Source organism: Anolis carolinensis, chromosome X, assembly GCF_035594765.1.
Source record: "Anolis carolinensis isolate JA03-04 chromosome X, rAnoCar3.1.pri, whole genome shotgun sequence".
NCBI classification, from domain to species: Eukaryota; Metazoa; Chordata; class Lepidosauria; order Squamata; family Dactyloidae; genus Anolis; species Anolis carolinensis.
In genome coordinates, this window is record NC_085847.1 from 9,748,429 (window position 1) to 9,763,781 (window position 15,353).

General features: G+C 40.1%; 2 protein-coding genes across 2 annotated transcripts in view; one reads left to right on the forward strand and one right to left on the reverse strand.

Moving 5' to 3' along the window:
• Nucleotides 1–244: 244 nt before the first annotated feature.
• On the reverse strand, nt 245–14,366 carry bri3bp (BRI3 binding protein). Its single transcript, XM_062958700.1, has 4 exons — nt 14,184–14,366; nt 9,806–10,258; nt 6,314–6,416; nt 245–4,771 (listed from the first exon to the last, which is right to left on the reverse strand). The coding sequence occupies exons 1-4, from the start codon at nt 14,364–14,366 to the stop codon at nt 4,353–4,355; spliced, it is 1,158 nt and encodes a 385-aa protein (XP_062814770.1). The 3' UTR covers nt 245–4,352.
• Nucleotides 14,282–15,353, forward strand: part of aacs (acetoacetyl-CoA synthetase) — a 30,606-nt gene continuing 29,534 nt past the window's right edge. Inside the window, exon 1 of the mRNA XM_003222734.4 lies at nt 14,282–14,482. Within this exon, the coding sequence (XP_003222782.1) occupies nt 14,365–14,482 (118 nt within the window). The 5' untranslated portion in view covers nt 14,282–14,364. The remainder of the gene's footprint in view (nt 14,483–15,353) is intronic.

Genomic DNA, 15,353 nt, shown 5'->3' on the forward strand with positions numbered 1-15,353 from the left:
TTGGGTCTCCACAGTTAGGTTTTGGTGTTGTTTTCTTTTCTTTTTTGTGGATTACTTGATGTGTCCAAAATACACCCTGCAATTAATCATTGCAGAGGAAGATTTGTTAGCGACAGGGATAGGCTGTCTCTAAGAAAGTCTTATGAAGCTCTATGAAGTTTGCCAAGGACCCTTGGGTTCCCTTAAAAGTTTCAAAACGCTTGAATAATAAATTTAAGACAACAAAAAACACTCCACTGACAAATTACAGTAAACATTTAAACTTTAATTGGTCACAACACCATAATCCAGTTGTGAGTTCAGTCTACAAACGATTCACTAAATCATAGCACACTGATCTGGTGTTCAGATAATAAATAAAGGCATGAGTTTTCAAAATAGCTGTGAGATCTTCCTGGCTACTCAACATTATTACCAGCTAATATTTTTCTAAAGATCAAAGATGCACATGATATTTTGTCCTGACCAAATTATTTTCTTTAAATAGAACACAGAATTTGGGTATACAGACTGTTAAAAAAACCTACCTAATACTTGGGATCGTATGTTCAAAACAGGATACGAAGTCACTACTATTCAGTGCATATAATCAGTGTTATGATCAATATATTTTCCTGCTTTATGACAGAAAAACGGGAAGATTTCGAAACATGGCACTTTGCATCATCGCTAACTGAATCATCCAAGAAATTGAAATTCACAAGCAGAACACAGTAAAACGCAATGCTCACCAAAAGGAAAGGATCTATCGTGTTCAAGACAGATCATTAGCTGCCAAATACAGATGGTTAGGGCGGGAGAAGCGTCACATGAAAACAAAAATTACCTTCATTGAAAAAGAAACAAATACTGTAGAAGCTGAGGAACCGGCCACATTCATTAAGCAGAGAGCAGATTATATCTGGGAGAACAAAACGGGGCATCCAGCTATTTGGTACACAGTACTTAAAACATCTAATATCACTTCTCGAAAACAGCAATACATTCAAAATACAGGAACTCTGTTCTATTTATCAACAAAGTTGATGCACAGTTTGAGGCTATTATTACATTTTTAGTGATGGATTATGGCAATATATTCTACACAGGGATCTGATCTTGTGTAAACAGCACACTGTGAACTCCTGGTAAGTAGGAAACATCAGCTTCTCTCAAGCAAGTGTTTTCAGTAGTTGAGGAATGAAATGAAAGTGGCTCATTTAGCATAGTAAGGTCAAAGAGTGGATGCTTTTCCTACGCCAGGAATTTGAGCTTATGTATATATTCTTGGACTGATACACTTAGACTTGACCAATCCTTGCCACCCTTTCTTTCTGGGGCATCTGTTCTCTCTCCTTTCTATGGTTTGATTCAGACAGAGTAGAATTTGTCCTTTAACCGTGGTTTACTGTTACCTTACAAAGATAATTCTAGTTAGCATTAACCAGTGATAGCACCAATGCAGATGTAGCATTAAAGCAGAGAGGCAAAATGAATATTAACCAAGCAAGGAATTTTACGAGGAAGACACAAACGCCTCCTGATCATAATTCAAGAGACTGGGAATGCTATTCCTAAACTTCCCAACTGATGTACTAGTGTGCATTTGGTTGCCTTCGATTTTGAGCAAAATGGGCTGAGTTGCAAGGAATTACATTAAGTCAGAGGTTTTAGATGTGTAGTCCTCCAGGTGTTTTGGACTCCAGCTCCCAGAAGCTCTAGCAGCTTGTCAAATGGGCAGGAATTCTGGGAGTTGACGTCCAAAACACGTGGAGGGTCACAAATTTGACACCACTGCTTTAGTTGAATTGAATACAGAAGAATAAGGAAAATGCCTGATATATCCAACCTGAGTCCACTCTTAAGTCCCAATAGCAAAGCTCATGATCACAGGAAAAGACCTGGATGTTGATACTGTGTCACTTAAATTGCCTCTTACTGTATCCATCCATTAAATAGCTAGAAAGGCACCCTCTTCTCTATAAAATGCCCCCAGTTTTAAATACAGCAGCGGGACAAAAATGGAGAAATCTGACTGCTACCCATACAAAGAAGTCAGAGAGAGAGCAGTCACTGACAGGAAAGCAGTGCCTATGTTTTATAGAGCTTGAGGGGGAAAACAATGCAAGCCAAATACCATATATTTGAAAGGAGAACAGCTGAAGAATGTGAGAACGGTCAGAACACTTTTCAAGTACACTGGACAATAGTTTGTGCTCCTGTCTAATTTTAAAACCAAACCATATACGAGTGGGATAAGAAACCAGTTTTACAGATACTGCCAAAGTATAGTGCAGGAAATAATTACATCAATATTCCTCTCAACATTAATCTTATACAATACAATGAAATGCTTTACGTATAAAAATATATACATTCTTCATGCAACACCACCATGGTGATTTTGAGCAAGAGGAGTAAAGTTTTCACAGGTATTTTCTCAACAAAAAAAGAACAAGAAATCCAGTGCCTGACATCTTACCAACTGTAGTTGATTACACTACTCTGGTCCTCTGTACATTGATTCAGAAAATAGTTCAATCTCAGATCAGGAGAAATCCAGATCCAATTGGAAGCAGAGCATGGGAAAGAGGAAGATGCGTGTCTGGAAGCCAACTTTCCAGGAACGCTGAAACACTTAAAAACACCTACTAGCCAATTGGGTGTTGTGAAAATCTGAAATGCCAATCATTGTGTCAAAGTAAGCAGCACATTAAAACCACATTATACTCCATTCATTCCGGTTTCTTCCAGCCAAAAGAATTCCACTGGCTAAATACTGCATAGTCCTTCATGCACGAGGAATTGTGAACTCTCACAGATAGGGTTCCTTACTTTTTTCCAACCCCCCCCCCCCCCCCCCCAAAACGCAACAAAAAAAAACTAAGTGATGCTGGGTTGGGAAGCATTTGGTTTTGAAGCAAAAAAAAGTATTTTTTCTGTAGACAACTATATGCTGCCACGCCATAATTCACAATGTCCTCCTTGCAAACAATTGCTATGGATTCCTTAAGTTCAATGTTTCTCCTGACTTGGCAACTGTACTCTCTAGAGACCAATACCAAGCCAAAAAAGCACCACATTGTCCTGAAGGTGTGAGTTCCCATTTTACTTCATTTATTGCCACTCACTGGTCCTGAGAAACACTGTTTTTGCAGTGTTATTTTACCCATCGTCTTTTTAAAAATGAAGTCATTAGGGATCCTGAGGTGGTTGGATTTTTTCCTCATAATTTATATTTCATAAGAATTTATTCAATAACTGATATGGAAGTTACTTCTGCTCTGAATATTTTATTGCAAAGACAAAGTCGACTCTGCTCGTTTTCTATTACTGCTCTTTCCAGCATTTTTATATATCTAGTTTTGCTGTTGTTTAAACAGGCTCTGCTTATCCTCTGCCACAATAAGTAGACATTTCATTCGGCATAATAATGCCTTTGATTTTCACTGGATTAACAGTGAGAGGGCTTCTGCAGGAAAGATTCTAGAAATCTCTGCTATTTACTACAGCAGACAGAAGGATGCACTTCAGTTCTCCTGTACTGAATAGCCAAATCCACTTGTGCTAGAGTTCAACCATTCATAACAACAGAACAAGGAGGCATTTTTCTGTCTACCCTCTTCACTGAAGTGAACTGGGGAAACTATTACAAAAAGGAGAAAACCTTGTGCATCATCCATCAAGGATGCTGTTTAAAATGTTAGAATATACGCACACAAGAAACACTTCTTTGGGGTTGTAAAGGGCGTATGTTCCAAGGAGGCCCTCCACTGCCATTAAAAGCCATGCTGAACAATCTTCTCATCTTGCTAAGAAACACTTCCTTTTGCGATTACATGAAAAGGCAACACAAGGCAATGAAAATCAGTCACCAGTGAACACGTGCACAAAAAAGAAGCAAAACTAAGAATACAAATGAGCAGCGGACCCCCTCCACGGGGCGGAAGTATTAGGTAGAGCGCTAAACTTTCTTCCTTCTTTTAAAACGTCAAACCTGCCGAAAGCTTATATAGGATTTTTAAAAATAATTTCAAACAGACTAGTCAATGTGCCGTTATAAAAACCCTTTTCTTGAAACTTACAAAAGATGTTTTAAATGCTTGAAAAAAGTAATTGGATAAAATTCTACTCATGGAAGAAAATCTCGGAATATACAGGTCAAGAATGTTATCTTACAAATGTAACATTTTTTTCTTTCCCTTTCAGTTTATTATCTAGGTAAAATTACTACTTTTAACACTTAACGGGTTAATGTTGCACATTGCTTACTCCAGTGTTGGCTTGTTGCTTTGCTAACTTTTTACGAACTAGCGAGAGTGCTTGGAAGTTTCCTAGAGAGCTGGTGTCGAAGGTGAACGCAATCTTTTCTTTCACTGGTCGCTGCCTCTGTCCAAGTTCTCAATCACGCGGGAAAGACGTATATTCAGGAGTCTGATTTGGCTATCGAGGTGGTCGATCTTCTCCTCCAGGGTGCTGTGGCTGTTCCTCCTCCAGTAGAAACCCACTGGCCCAGTCATGAAATAGACGGCCACCACAAAGCACAGGGGAAGCACGGCAAGTTCGGGCTCACCTTCATACTTCTGGAGGATATACACACAGGAGAGCGCAAAGAGGGCAACCCTGACAATCCAGAAGAATCGGCCACACAGGACGTGCAGGAGATAAAAGAAGAAGCCAAGGAGGAGGGACACAAACCAATAGGCAAGCAGGACAGCCCCGATCAGCAGAAGAGCGCGGGTTGGATTGTTGGCAAGGGACCCAGGGCTGAAATAATGGACCACGTTGGAACCTGGAAATTAAGGGAAAAAGCTTCATCAGACAAAACCACCAACTAGAACTGTGAATGTGATCAGCACAAGTAATATTAAAACAAGAATCTACGGTTTGGGTCGTTACTTGAAAGACTGTATCTCTCTGTATGGCTGTTAGAAAACTAGGATATTTAGTTTAAAACGTAATTTTAATTGTATTAGTATTTTAACTACAGTAGAGTCTCACTTATCCAACATAAACGGGCCGGCAGAACATTGGATAAGTGAAAATGTTGGATAATGAGGGATTCAGGAAAAGCCTATTAAACATTAAATTACATTATAATTTTACAAATTAAGCTCCAAAACATCATGTTTTACCACAAATTGACAGAAAAAGCAGTTCAATACACGGTAATGTAATATAGTAATTACTGTATTTACGAATTTAACACCAAAATATCACAATGTATTGACCACATTGACTTCAAAAACCTTGACTACTAAAAGGCCGACTGAGTTGGATAATACAGAACGCTGGATAAGTGGAGGTTGGATAAGCAAGACTCTACTGTATATTTTATATCCATGATACAAATGTTTCATTTTTTTAAATGGGTGAACTTTTGTATTGATCTTATGTTTAAATGTACAATGGAGTCTCACTTATCCAACATAAACGGGCTGACAGAATGTTGGATAAGCAAAAATGTTGGATAATAAGGAGGGGTTAAGGAAAAGCCTATTAAACATCAAATTATGTTATGATTTTACAAATTAAGCACCAAAACATTATGTTTTACAACAAATCAACAGAAAAAGCAGTTCAATACACAGTAATGTCATGTAGTAATTACTGTATTTACAAATTTAGAACCAAAACATCACAATGTATTGAAAACATTGACTACTAAAAGGCCGACTGCGTTGTTTAATACAGAATGTTGGATAGGCGAAGGTTGGATAATTGAGACTCTGCTGTATTGGGTTGTGTCATGTTACTGTAGGCTGCCTTGAGTCCACACAGGGAGAAAAGTGGGGTAGAAATAACATAACATAAAATAAAATAAATATTTTTAGTTCTGTCAGACCTGGCCATGGTCTCCAATGTATCAGTTACTTGGCAACTTCGACAAAAACAAAATTGCCTTAGAAATGGGGGTACTTTGTTACGTGAAGTCTGATAAAGTGGACAGGATCTATGGGGATGCAAGGCTGACAATTGGCTACCTTGACTATCACCCTTTCCGGCACATTAAGGAAGTCAGGGAGCGGGAGATACGGCTCTGTAGATGAAGTAAATTATGAATGCTGCTCTCAGCAATGATGTAATACTAACTGGCTTCAAGGAAGCTGCGGTTAAACAGATGCTAGAGATCTCCTTGCTCAGTTCAACTGTGCTTAAGAACTACTGGCTTATGTCCAGTTAAACTAGACATACCTCTACTACCCATATCAATTTGATTGAAGCAACATCATTATTTAATTCCTATTAAGTAAATCTTATTCCAAAACTGCTGAGCTTATGAAAGAAGTTCTCAGGCACAGAAGTGGAAATTACTTCTGTCTTCCACACTTACCATCAATCCCAAGGACATCCAGAAGATCTGCCCAGATTCTCCAGAATGTATCTACGAGGACATCCACGCCGTATACAAATCGTTCCGTCAGTCTGGAGAAGAACTGGAAAAGCAGAGTCAGAAAAAAGGAGTTCAAAAATGTCACACCGATGGCAACACTTAACGGAAGTATAATCTGAGTTCTGAGTCTTAAATCAAAAGAGGTGAGATGCAAGCAAGATATACCAGTAGTACGTGGAGAGTGCTTGTATAAAAATAAAATTATTATTATTATAGAGATATGGATATGAATTCAAGGTACCAAGGCTGAACACTTAGAAGAGACCCCTCTAGCTGTAAAATCTGGCCAGCTAGTTAAACAAGATGCTGACTTATATCTGATCAAATTCAAAACTGAAAACATCTCTCCAGAGTCTAGACAATTTTTTTCAGCACTATTAATCCAAGACAGTTCCAAGCAAAAGATGCTGACAGCTGAATCTTTGGTCTTGGTGCAAGGAAAGCACATCTTCTATCACTGAACTATGGGACATGCTAATGCTCTACCTGACAGGACTTTGGTCAAAATCACAACTGAGAAACACTCTGAACATTAAAGATGTGCTACTATAAACTTCATAAATTATTACCAGCATATCCATAGATGTGTTTGCTTTAAACTTAGTGGAAAATTATTAAAGCAGTTTAAAAGTATTGACATTTCCCAATACACAAGTGAAATATATGTTAATTCATTCCTGGTTATTTTTTCAACCAATTAATTTGCAGGTCTGTCAGAAATAAGCTCCCTTCGATGCAACACACACAAGAGAAAAAGACACTCTGAGACAAGTGTTAAGGTTTTCAAGGGAGGTTAATGCTGTGCAAGTGACACTATTTTAAATGAGCATGCGCCAAGAGTGTGATGAGGCAGCTAAAAAGGCCAAGGCGATTGTAGGTTCCATCAATAGGAGTTTAATGTTGAGATGAAGATAATAGTAACACTCTCTTCTGCTTTGGTCAAACCTCAGCAGTAAAAAGGTTGTGTCCAGTTCTGGGCAAATCAATTCAAGGATGAGATGGACAAGATGGAAGGTGTCCAGAGAAGGGCAACCAAAACACTCAAAAGTCTAGAAGTCAGGGCCTATAAGGAGCACTTAGGGAGCTGGGTCTGTTTAGACTGGAGAAAAGAAGGCTGCGAGAAGGGGACATGAGAGTCATGTCTAAATATTTGAAAAGATGTCATAGTGAGGAGGGGGCAGGAGTGTTTTCTGCTGATCTGGACACTAGGAGACAGAACAATGGATTAAAATTGCAGGAAAAAAGATTCCACCTAAACATTAGGAAGAACTTCCTGACAGAAAGAACTGTTTGGCAATAGAATGCGCTGCTGCTTGGGAGTCCAGAATGGGGCTGAGACAACAGGAAATGAGAGAAATCTAACACTAGGAAGGAAAAATCTTTCCTGGAAGAACTATTATTTAATTATTTGCTACAGAGTGGCTTACATATCATATGTACATACAATATATTATTAGCATAGCACAGTATTAGCATTAAATTACTATATTGTACTATATGGCTATACTATAATTAGTAATATTACATGTAATATATAATTAATATTATTATATTCTATTATTATTAGTATAATATTGTATTACATTATGATTATCAATATTATATGTACAGTAGAGTCTCACTTATCCAACGTAAACGGGCCGGCAGAACGTTGGATAAGCGAATATGTTGGATAATAAGGAGAGATTAAGGAAAAGCCTATTAAACATCCAATTAGGTTATGATTTTACAAATTAAGCACCCAAATATCATGTTATACAACAAATTTGACAGAAAAAGTAGTTCAATACACAGTAATGCTATGTAGTAATTACTGTATTTACGAATTTAGCACCAGAATATCATGATATATTGAAAACATTAACTACAAAAATGTGTTGGATAATCCAGAACGTTGGATAAGTGAGTGTTGGATAAGTGAGACTCTACTCTATATATAATTATCATAGGGAAAAGGTGCCTCTGCTGAAGCTTTATCTCAGATCCTTGTTTCCACAAGAAAGTCAATTTTTTCAAATTGAATTATCACAGGGACAGAAAGTGCAGGGAAATCTTCTGAACAGGGGCACAGGCAGCAAAACAAATGTCACAGAAGTGTTGATTCTCCCCTATGCAACCCAAAACATCTATCTATCTATGTATATATATATATAGAGAGAGAGAGGGAGGGAGAGAGAGCTACACTTATTATTTATTAGCGATATTTATATTATGCCCTTCTCACCCCGAAGGGGACTCAGGGTGGCTCACAAGTCATATGTACATACAATATATTACATTATTCGTATTGCACAATATAAGCATTATATAACTATATTGTACTATAACACTATATTGTAATATTATTAGTAATATTACATGTAATATAAATGTACCATTATAATAGTGTATAATAATAATAATAATCATGTATTACATTATAATATTAACATTATATGCATATACAATATTATAGGCATATACTACACTTAAAACTAGTCCCTGTTCCAACTTAAAAATACATTCAAAAACAAAGCTACAGAACCTATCGTGTTCCTCACTTGGGGACTGCCTGTACTTCTAGTTCATCAAAAACACAATCCGGTCAAAATCCCAACTGGGGAGGCACTGCAGTTCAAGTCCTGGGCTGTGAATGGGGAAATCCAGGGTGACCTTCGGTCAGTCTGAAAGAGCTCTGCGCTGACTGTCGCAACTGTATATCCAAGTTCATCCTTGCGGAAACCCCACTTGCCTAGTTTCCAACAGACCTCACCACCTCTGAGGATGCCTGCCACAGATGTGGGCGAAACGTCAGGAGAGAATGCTTCTGGAACGTGGCCAGACATCCCAGAATACTCACAGCAACCCAGCCTTTCACATACTTCAACATGGGTTATTGTGAGTTTTCCATGTTCCAGAAGCATTCTCTCCTGATGTTTCGCCCACATCTAAGGCAGGCATCCTCAGAGGTTATGAAACAATCAGGGCTAGCAAACACCTCCCAACAAAGGATTCCCCAGGTAGGAAGCAGCCAGGCTTTGAAGCTGCAAGGCCATTCAGTGGTAATCAAGGTGGCCAATTAAAACATTGACACTTGCCTCAAGCAGACAAGAGTTCTTTCTCCCACCCTGGACATCATTCCACAGGGATATAAACCCCACTTGCCGAGTTTCCAACAGACCTCACCACCTCTGAGGATGCCTGCCACAGATGTGGGCGAAACATCAGGAGAGAATGCTTCTGGAACATGGCCAGACATCCCAGCCTTTCACATACTTCAACGTGGTTATTGTGAGTTTTCCATGTTCCAGAAGCATTCTCTCCTGACGTTTCGCCCACATCTACGGCAAGCATTCTCAGAGATTGTGAGGTATGTTGAGGTAAATGCTTCAACATGGCTCCTCTCGACCTTCTCTTCTACAGAGGCCTAGCCTAGCCTGCCCTGGCCTTCACCTTCTGGAGGGCGCGCACGTTCTCCTCGCCGAAGAGGCCGCTGACGCCTTGGTAGACGCTGCCCGCCGCCCGGCGGAGGCTGTTCTGCTTGTCGGCGCCGCGGCTCCGCGCCGACCAGGCTCCGGGTCCCGCCAGGAGGAGCAGCACGAAGGCCAGCAGCACCGCTCTGCCCCTGGCCGCCATGGCGCCGCCGCTGCTTCTCCACTTCCTTCCTCCCCGCCGCCACCGTTTCCGCTCCGGCCCACTCGCGGCGGCGGCGGCGGCGGCACTGCTGCTGCTGCTGCTCCTCGCGAGGGAGGCCGGAAGCGCCTCAGTCCGCGCCGCTAGAGCGTCCCCGGCGCCTGCGGTTCGCAACGCGCCAGCGCCACCTCCTGGCCGCCGCCCTCCTTGCAACCCAGAGCTGCAGAGACGGCCTCCAGCCCTACAGCAAACCCAGGGCCTTTCCACACAGCCCTGTAACTCAGAATATCAAGGCAGAAAATCCCACAAGATCTGCTTTGAATCACAGAATAATAATAGAATTGGAGCCCTTCCACACAGCCCTATATCTCAGAATATCAAGGCAGAAAATCCCACAAGATCTGCTTTGAATCACAGAACAACAACAATACAGTAGGATCTCACTTATCCAAGCCTCGCTTATCCAAGCCTCTGGATTATCCAAGCAATTTTTGTAGTCAACGCTTTCAATATACCGTGATATTTTGATGCTGAATTCGTAAATACAGTAATTACAATATACAGTAGAGTCTCACTTATCCAAGCTAAACGGGCCGGCAGAAGCTTGGATAAGCGAATATCTTGGATAATAAGGAGGGATTAAGGAAAAGCCTATTAAACATCAAATTAAGTTATGATTTTACAAATTAAGCACCAAAACATCATGTTTTACAACAAATTTGACAGAAAAAGCAGTTCAATACGCAGTAATGTTATGTTGTAATTACTGTATTTACGAATTTAGCACCAAAATATCAAGATATATTGAAAACATTGACTACAAAAATGGCTTGGATAATCCAGAAACTTGGATAAGCGAGGCTTGGATAAGTGAGACTCTACTGTAACATCACTGCGTATTGAACTACGTTTTCTGTCCAATTTGTTGTATAACATGATGTTTTGATGCTTCATTTGTAAAATCATAACCTAATTTGATGTTTAATAGGTTTTTCCATCCTTATTATCCAAGATATTCGCTTATCCAAGCTTCTGCCGGCCTGTTTAGCTTGGATAAGTGAGACTCTACTGTAATAGAGTTGGAAGAGACCACATGGGCCATCCGGTCCAACCCCCTTCTGCCCTGCAGGGAAAGCACATTCAAAGCAGCCCTGACAGATGGCTATCCAGCCTCTGTTTAAAAGTCTCCAAAGAAGGAGCTTCCACTAGACTCCGAGGCAGAGAGTTCCACTGTTTAACAGCTCTTCTTACAGGCAGGAATTTAATCCAGTTCAACACAGTTAACTTGCATCATGAGTCTACACCTGGCATGGGCAAACTCCGGCCCTCCAGGTGTTTTGGACTACAACTTCCACAATTCCTAACAGCCGGTAGGCTGTTAGGAATTGTGGGACTTGAAGTCCAAAACACCTGGAGGGCCGGAGTTTGCCCATGCCTAGTCTACATTGATTATATAGTGCAGTTCAAGGCTAAAGGCCTTGTCAAACTAATTATTATTACAGTAGAGTCTCACTTATCCAAGACTCGCTTATCCAAGGTTCTGGATTATCCAAGCAATTTTTGTAGTCAATGTTTTCAATATATTGTGATATTTTGGTGCTAAATTTGTAAATACAGTAATTACAACATAACATCACTGCGTCTTGAACTATGTTTTCTGTCCAATTTGTTGTTTTGGTGCTTAATTAGTAAAATCATAACCTAATTTGATGTTTAATAGGCTTTTCCTTAATCCCTCCTTATTATCCAAGATATTCGCTTATCCAAGCTTTTGCCGGCCCGTTTAGCTTGGATAAGTGAGATTCGACTGTATTATTATTTTCTGTATCTGATGTTTTTTCATTGTGCTTGTGCTTTTATTGAATTTTAATATTTTTTTTTTTGCATCAGGAGCCGCTGACACAATGCTGGCCAAGATCTGCCTGGGGCTCATGTTCCCATCAGTGATGTGCAGAACCCGAAATGCGTCCATGCGCTTGCCACTCTGTGCATGAACCTAAGGCTCTCCCCTCTGATTGGTCACACCTCCTTTCGTCTTCCCAGCTGATTGGCCTCTGCCAAGCTCTTCAGGCTCTCCGGCCATTGGCCAGGCTCTGTTTGTGAGCAGCGACATGCCCAAGGCGCTGGGCTGATGTGGGACCAGTCATGCGTCAGCCAATGGCTGCTCGCACCGACTGTGGGGCGTTGGAACGTGAGAGATCCGTCCGCAGATCACCGCCTGCAAAGGCTCATGAATGTGAGCAAGATGCTCAGCCCTTGAACCAGGCAGCCCTTGTTGCAAAATAAACCCAGACAGGCTTTCAAAACCCATGTAACAAAACCCCAGTAGGCAAACAAGATGTCAAAAATAGTCTGCATGTACAGAGTACAATCAATGCACTTTTGGCACCACAACTGCCCTGACTCAATACTTCTTTGAGTTGTAGTTCGGTGAGGCACTATTTATTTATTAGCGACATTTATATCCCGTCCTTCTCACCCCAAAGGTTACAAGTTATAAAGGTAAAGGTTTCCCCTGATGTTAAGTCCAGTCATGTCTGACTCTGGGGGTTGGTGCTCATCTCCATTTCTAAGCCGAAGAGCCAGCGTTGTCCGTAGACACCTCCAAGGTCATGTGGCTGGCATGACTGCAAATTATATATACATACAATAAATTAAATTATTAGTATAGCACAATATAAGCATTATATATTATTATATTGTACTATACAACTATATTGCAATATTATTAGTAATATTACATGTAATATGAATATACAATTATAATAGTGCATTATTATTATTATATTGTATTATAATATTGTTATCAATATTATATGTATATGCAATAAATTATAGTATTACTATAGCACAATATAAGCACTATATAAGCATTATATATTATTATATTGTACTATATGACTATGTTGCAATATTATTAGTAATATTCCATGTAATATATACAATTATAATAGTGTATTATTATTATATTGTATTACATTATAATATTGTTATCAGTATTATATGTATATATAATATTAATATATACAATTGTAATCGTGTATTATTATATTGTATTACATTATAATATTGTTATCAATATTATATGTATGTATAATATTAATATATACAATTATAATAGTGTATTATTATTATATTGTACAGTAGCATCTCACTTATCCAACACTCACTTATCCAGTGTTCTGGATTATCCAATGCATTTTTGTAGTCAATGTTTTCAATACATTGTGATATTTTGCTGCTAAATTTGTAAATACAGTAATTACTACATAGCATTACTGCGTATTGAACTACTTTTTCTGTCAAATTTGTTGTATAACATGATGTTTTGGTGCTTAATTTGTAAAATCATAACCTAATTTGATGTTTAATAGGCTTTTCCTTCATCCCTCCTTATTATCCAACATATTTGCTTATCCAACATTCTGCCGGCCCGTTTACGTTGGATAAGTGAGAGTCTACTGTATATACAATATTAATATATACAATTATAATCGTGTATTATTATTATATTGTATTGTATTATAATATTGGTATCAATATAACATGATGTTTTGGTGCTTAATTTGCAAAATCATAACCTAATTGGATGTTTAATAGGCTTCTCCTTAATCTCTCCTTATTATCCAACATATTCGCTTATCCAACATTCTGCCGGCCCGTTTACGTTGGATAAGTGAGACTCTACTGTTTTACGTTATAATATTGTTATCAATATAACATGATGTTTTGGTGCTTAATTTGCAACATCATAACCTAATTGGATGTTTAATAGGCTTCTCCTTAATCTCTCCTTATTATCCAACATATTCGCTTATCCAACATTCTGCCGGCCCGTTTACATTGGATAAGTGAGACTCTACTGTTTTACGTTATAATATTGTTATCAATATAACATGATGTTTTGGTGCTTAATTTGCAACATCATAACCTAATTGGACGTTTAATAGGCTTTTCCTTCATCCCTCCTTATTATCCAACATATTCGCTTATCCAACGTTCTGCCGTTTAGCTTGGACTCTACTGTATACATAAATCTGATCCACTCTCACCATACTTGTAATGACTGACAGGATACATGCAGTTTGGGATTTGTAGTTTGGCAAGGTCTGGGCACTACTGGGCCTTGAAGGCTTCCCAGGATCCCGACGGTGTGGTAGCGATTTCAAAGCGCATGCATTCTGCCGTGTGGCTGCACCCCGTCTCCAGGGACTCTTTTCTTCTCCCGGCGGAAGGTTACATCCGGGGAAGGGAGGCGCGAGCTGTCCTTCAAAAGGCGGCGCCCGGAGGCGGGGCCCCGCAGTCTCTTTCCGAGCCGAGGCAGCGGCTGTGCAGTGCGCGTGCGCGGTGTGGGGACAGCTCCAAAGCTGAGCCTCGCCATGTCTGGGGAGCTGGAGATCATGGAGTCGCAGGTGGTGTGGGAGCCGGACTCCAAGCGGAACACCCACATGGACCGGTTCCGGGCCGCCGTGGCCAATGCCTATGGGGTCCGCCTGGGTGAGTGAGAGAGAGAGAGAGAGAGAGAGAGAGAGAGAGGCCGGGCCTGCCTCGCCTGGGGCTGAATGAATGGGACCAGAGGGAGGATGGAGGACAAGCTTTGGCAGGCCGCCTGGTGCAGCCAATAGGGATTGTCATGGAAGATGTAAACACTGGGCTCCTGCATTTAGGCATGGCAGGTTCATCCTTGGAGGCAAGGCCTTAGGGAATGTCTGCTTGGGATTCTCCTTACCAATACTATCATGGGCCTCATCATTGTTAGCATTGTGGTTGACATGCATATATGTGGCTTATTTATTTATTTATTTACAACATTTATATCTCGCCCTTCTCACCCGAAGGGACTCAGGGCGGCTTACAAAAATGGCCAAAATTTAATGCCCAAAATACAATCATAAAAACAAGGCAATAACAGATATATTAATAACATTGTCAAAACACATTCTAAAACCTTAAAAACGTATATATAATTAATTCCATTCGTCTGAGATCCTCATTCTTCATCCTTAAATCAGTCCGTGTTAACTTTGTCATTTACTCATCAAAGGCTTGGGCACATAACCATGTTTTCACAGCCCTTCTGAATCCTAGCAGGGTAGGAGCCTGTCGGATTCCATGATCTACACTGACAATTTAACGCGGTTCTGTGCCTGAACCTCAGGCTCTCCCCATAGCATTGTGTGCTTCAAGTGATGTCCAACTGCACTCATTTTACAGTATAGATGCACCCCGGGCCCCTTCTATGCCGCCGTATAAAATGCAGATCTGCTTTGAACTGGATTATATGGCAGTCTAGACTCATTTATTTATATACTCCTCCCTTCTCACCCCCAAAGGGGGGCTTAGGGTGTCTTACAAACTATGGCAATTA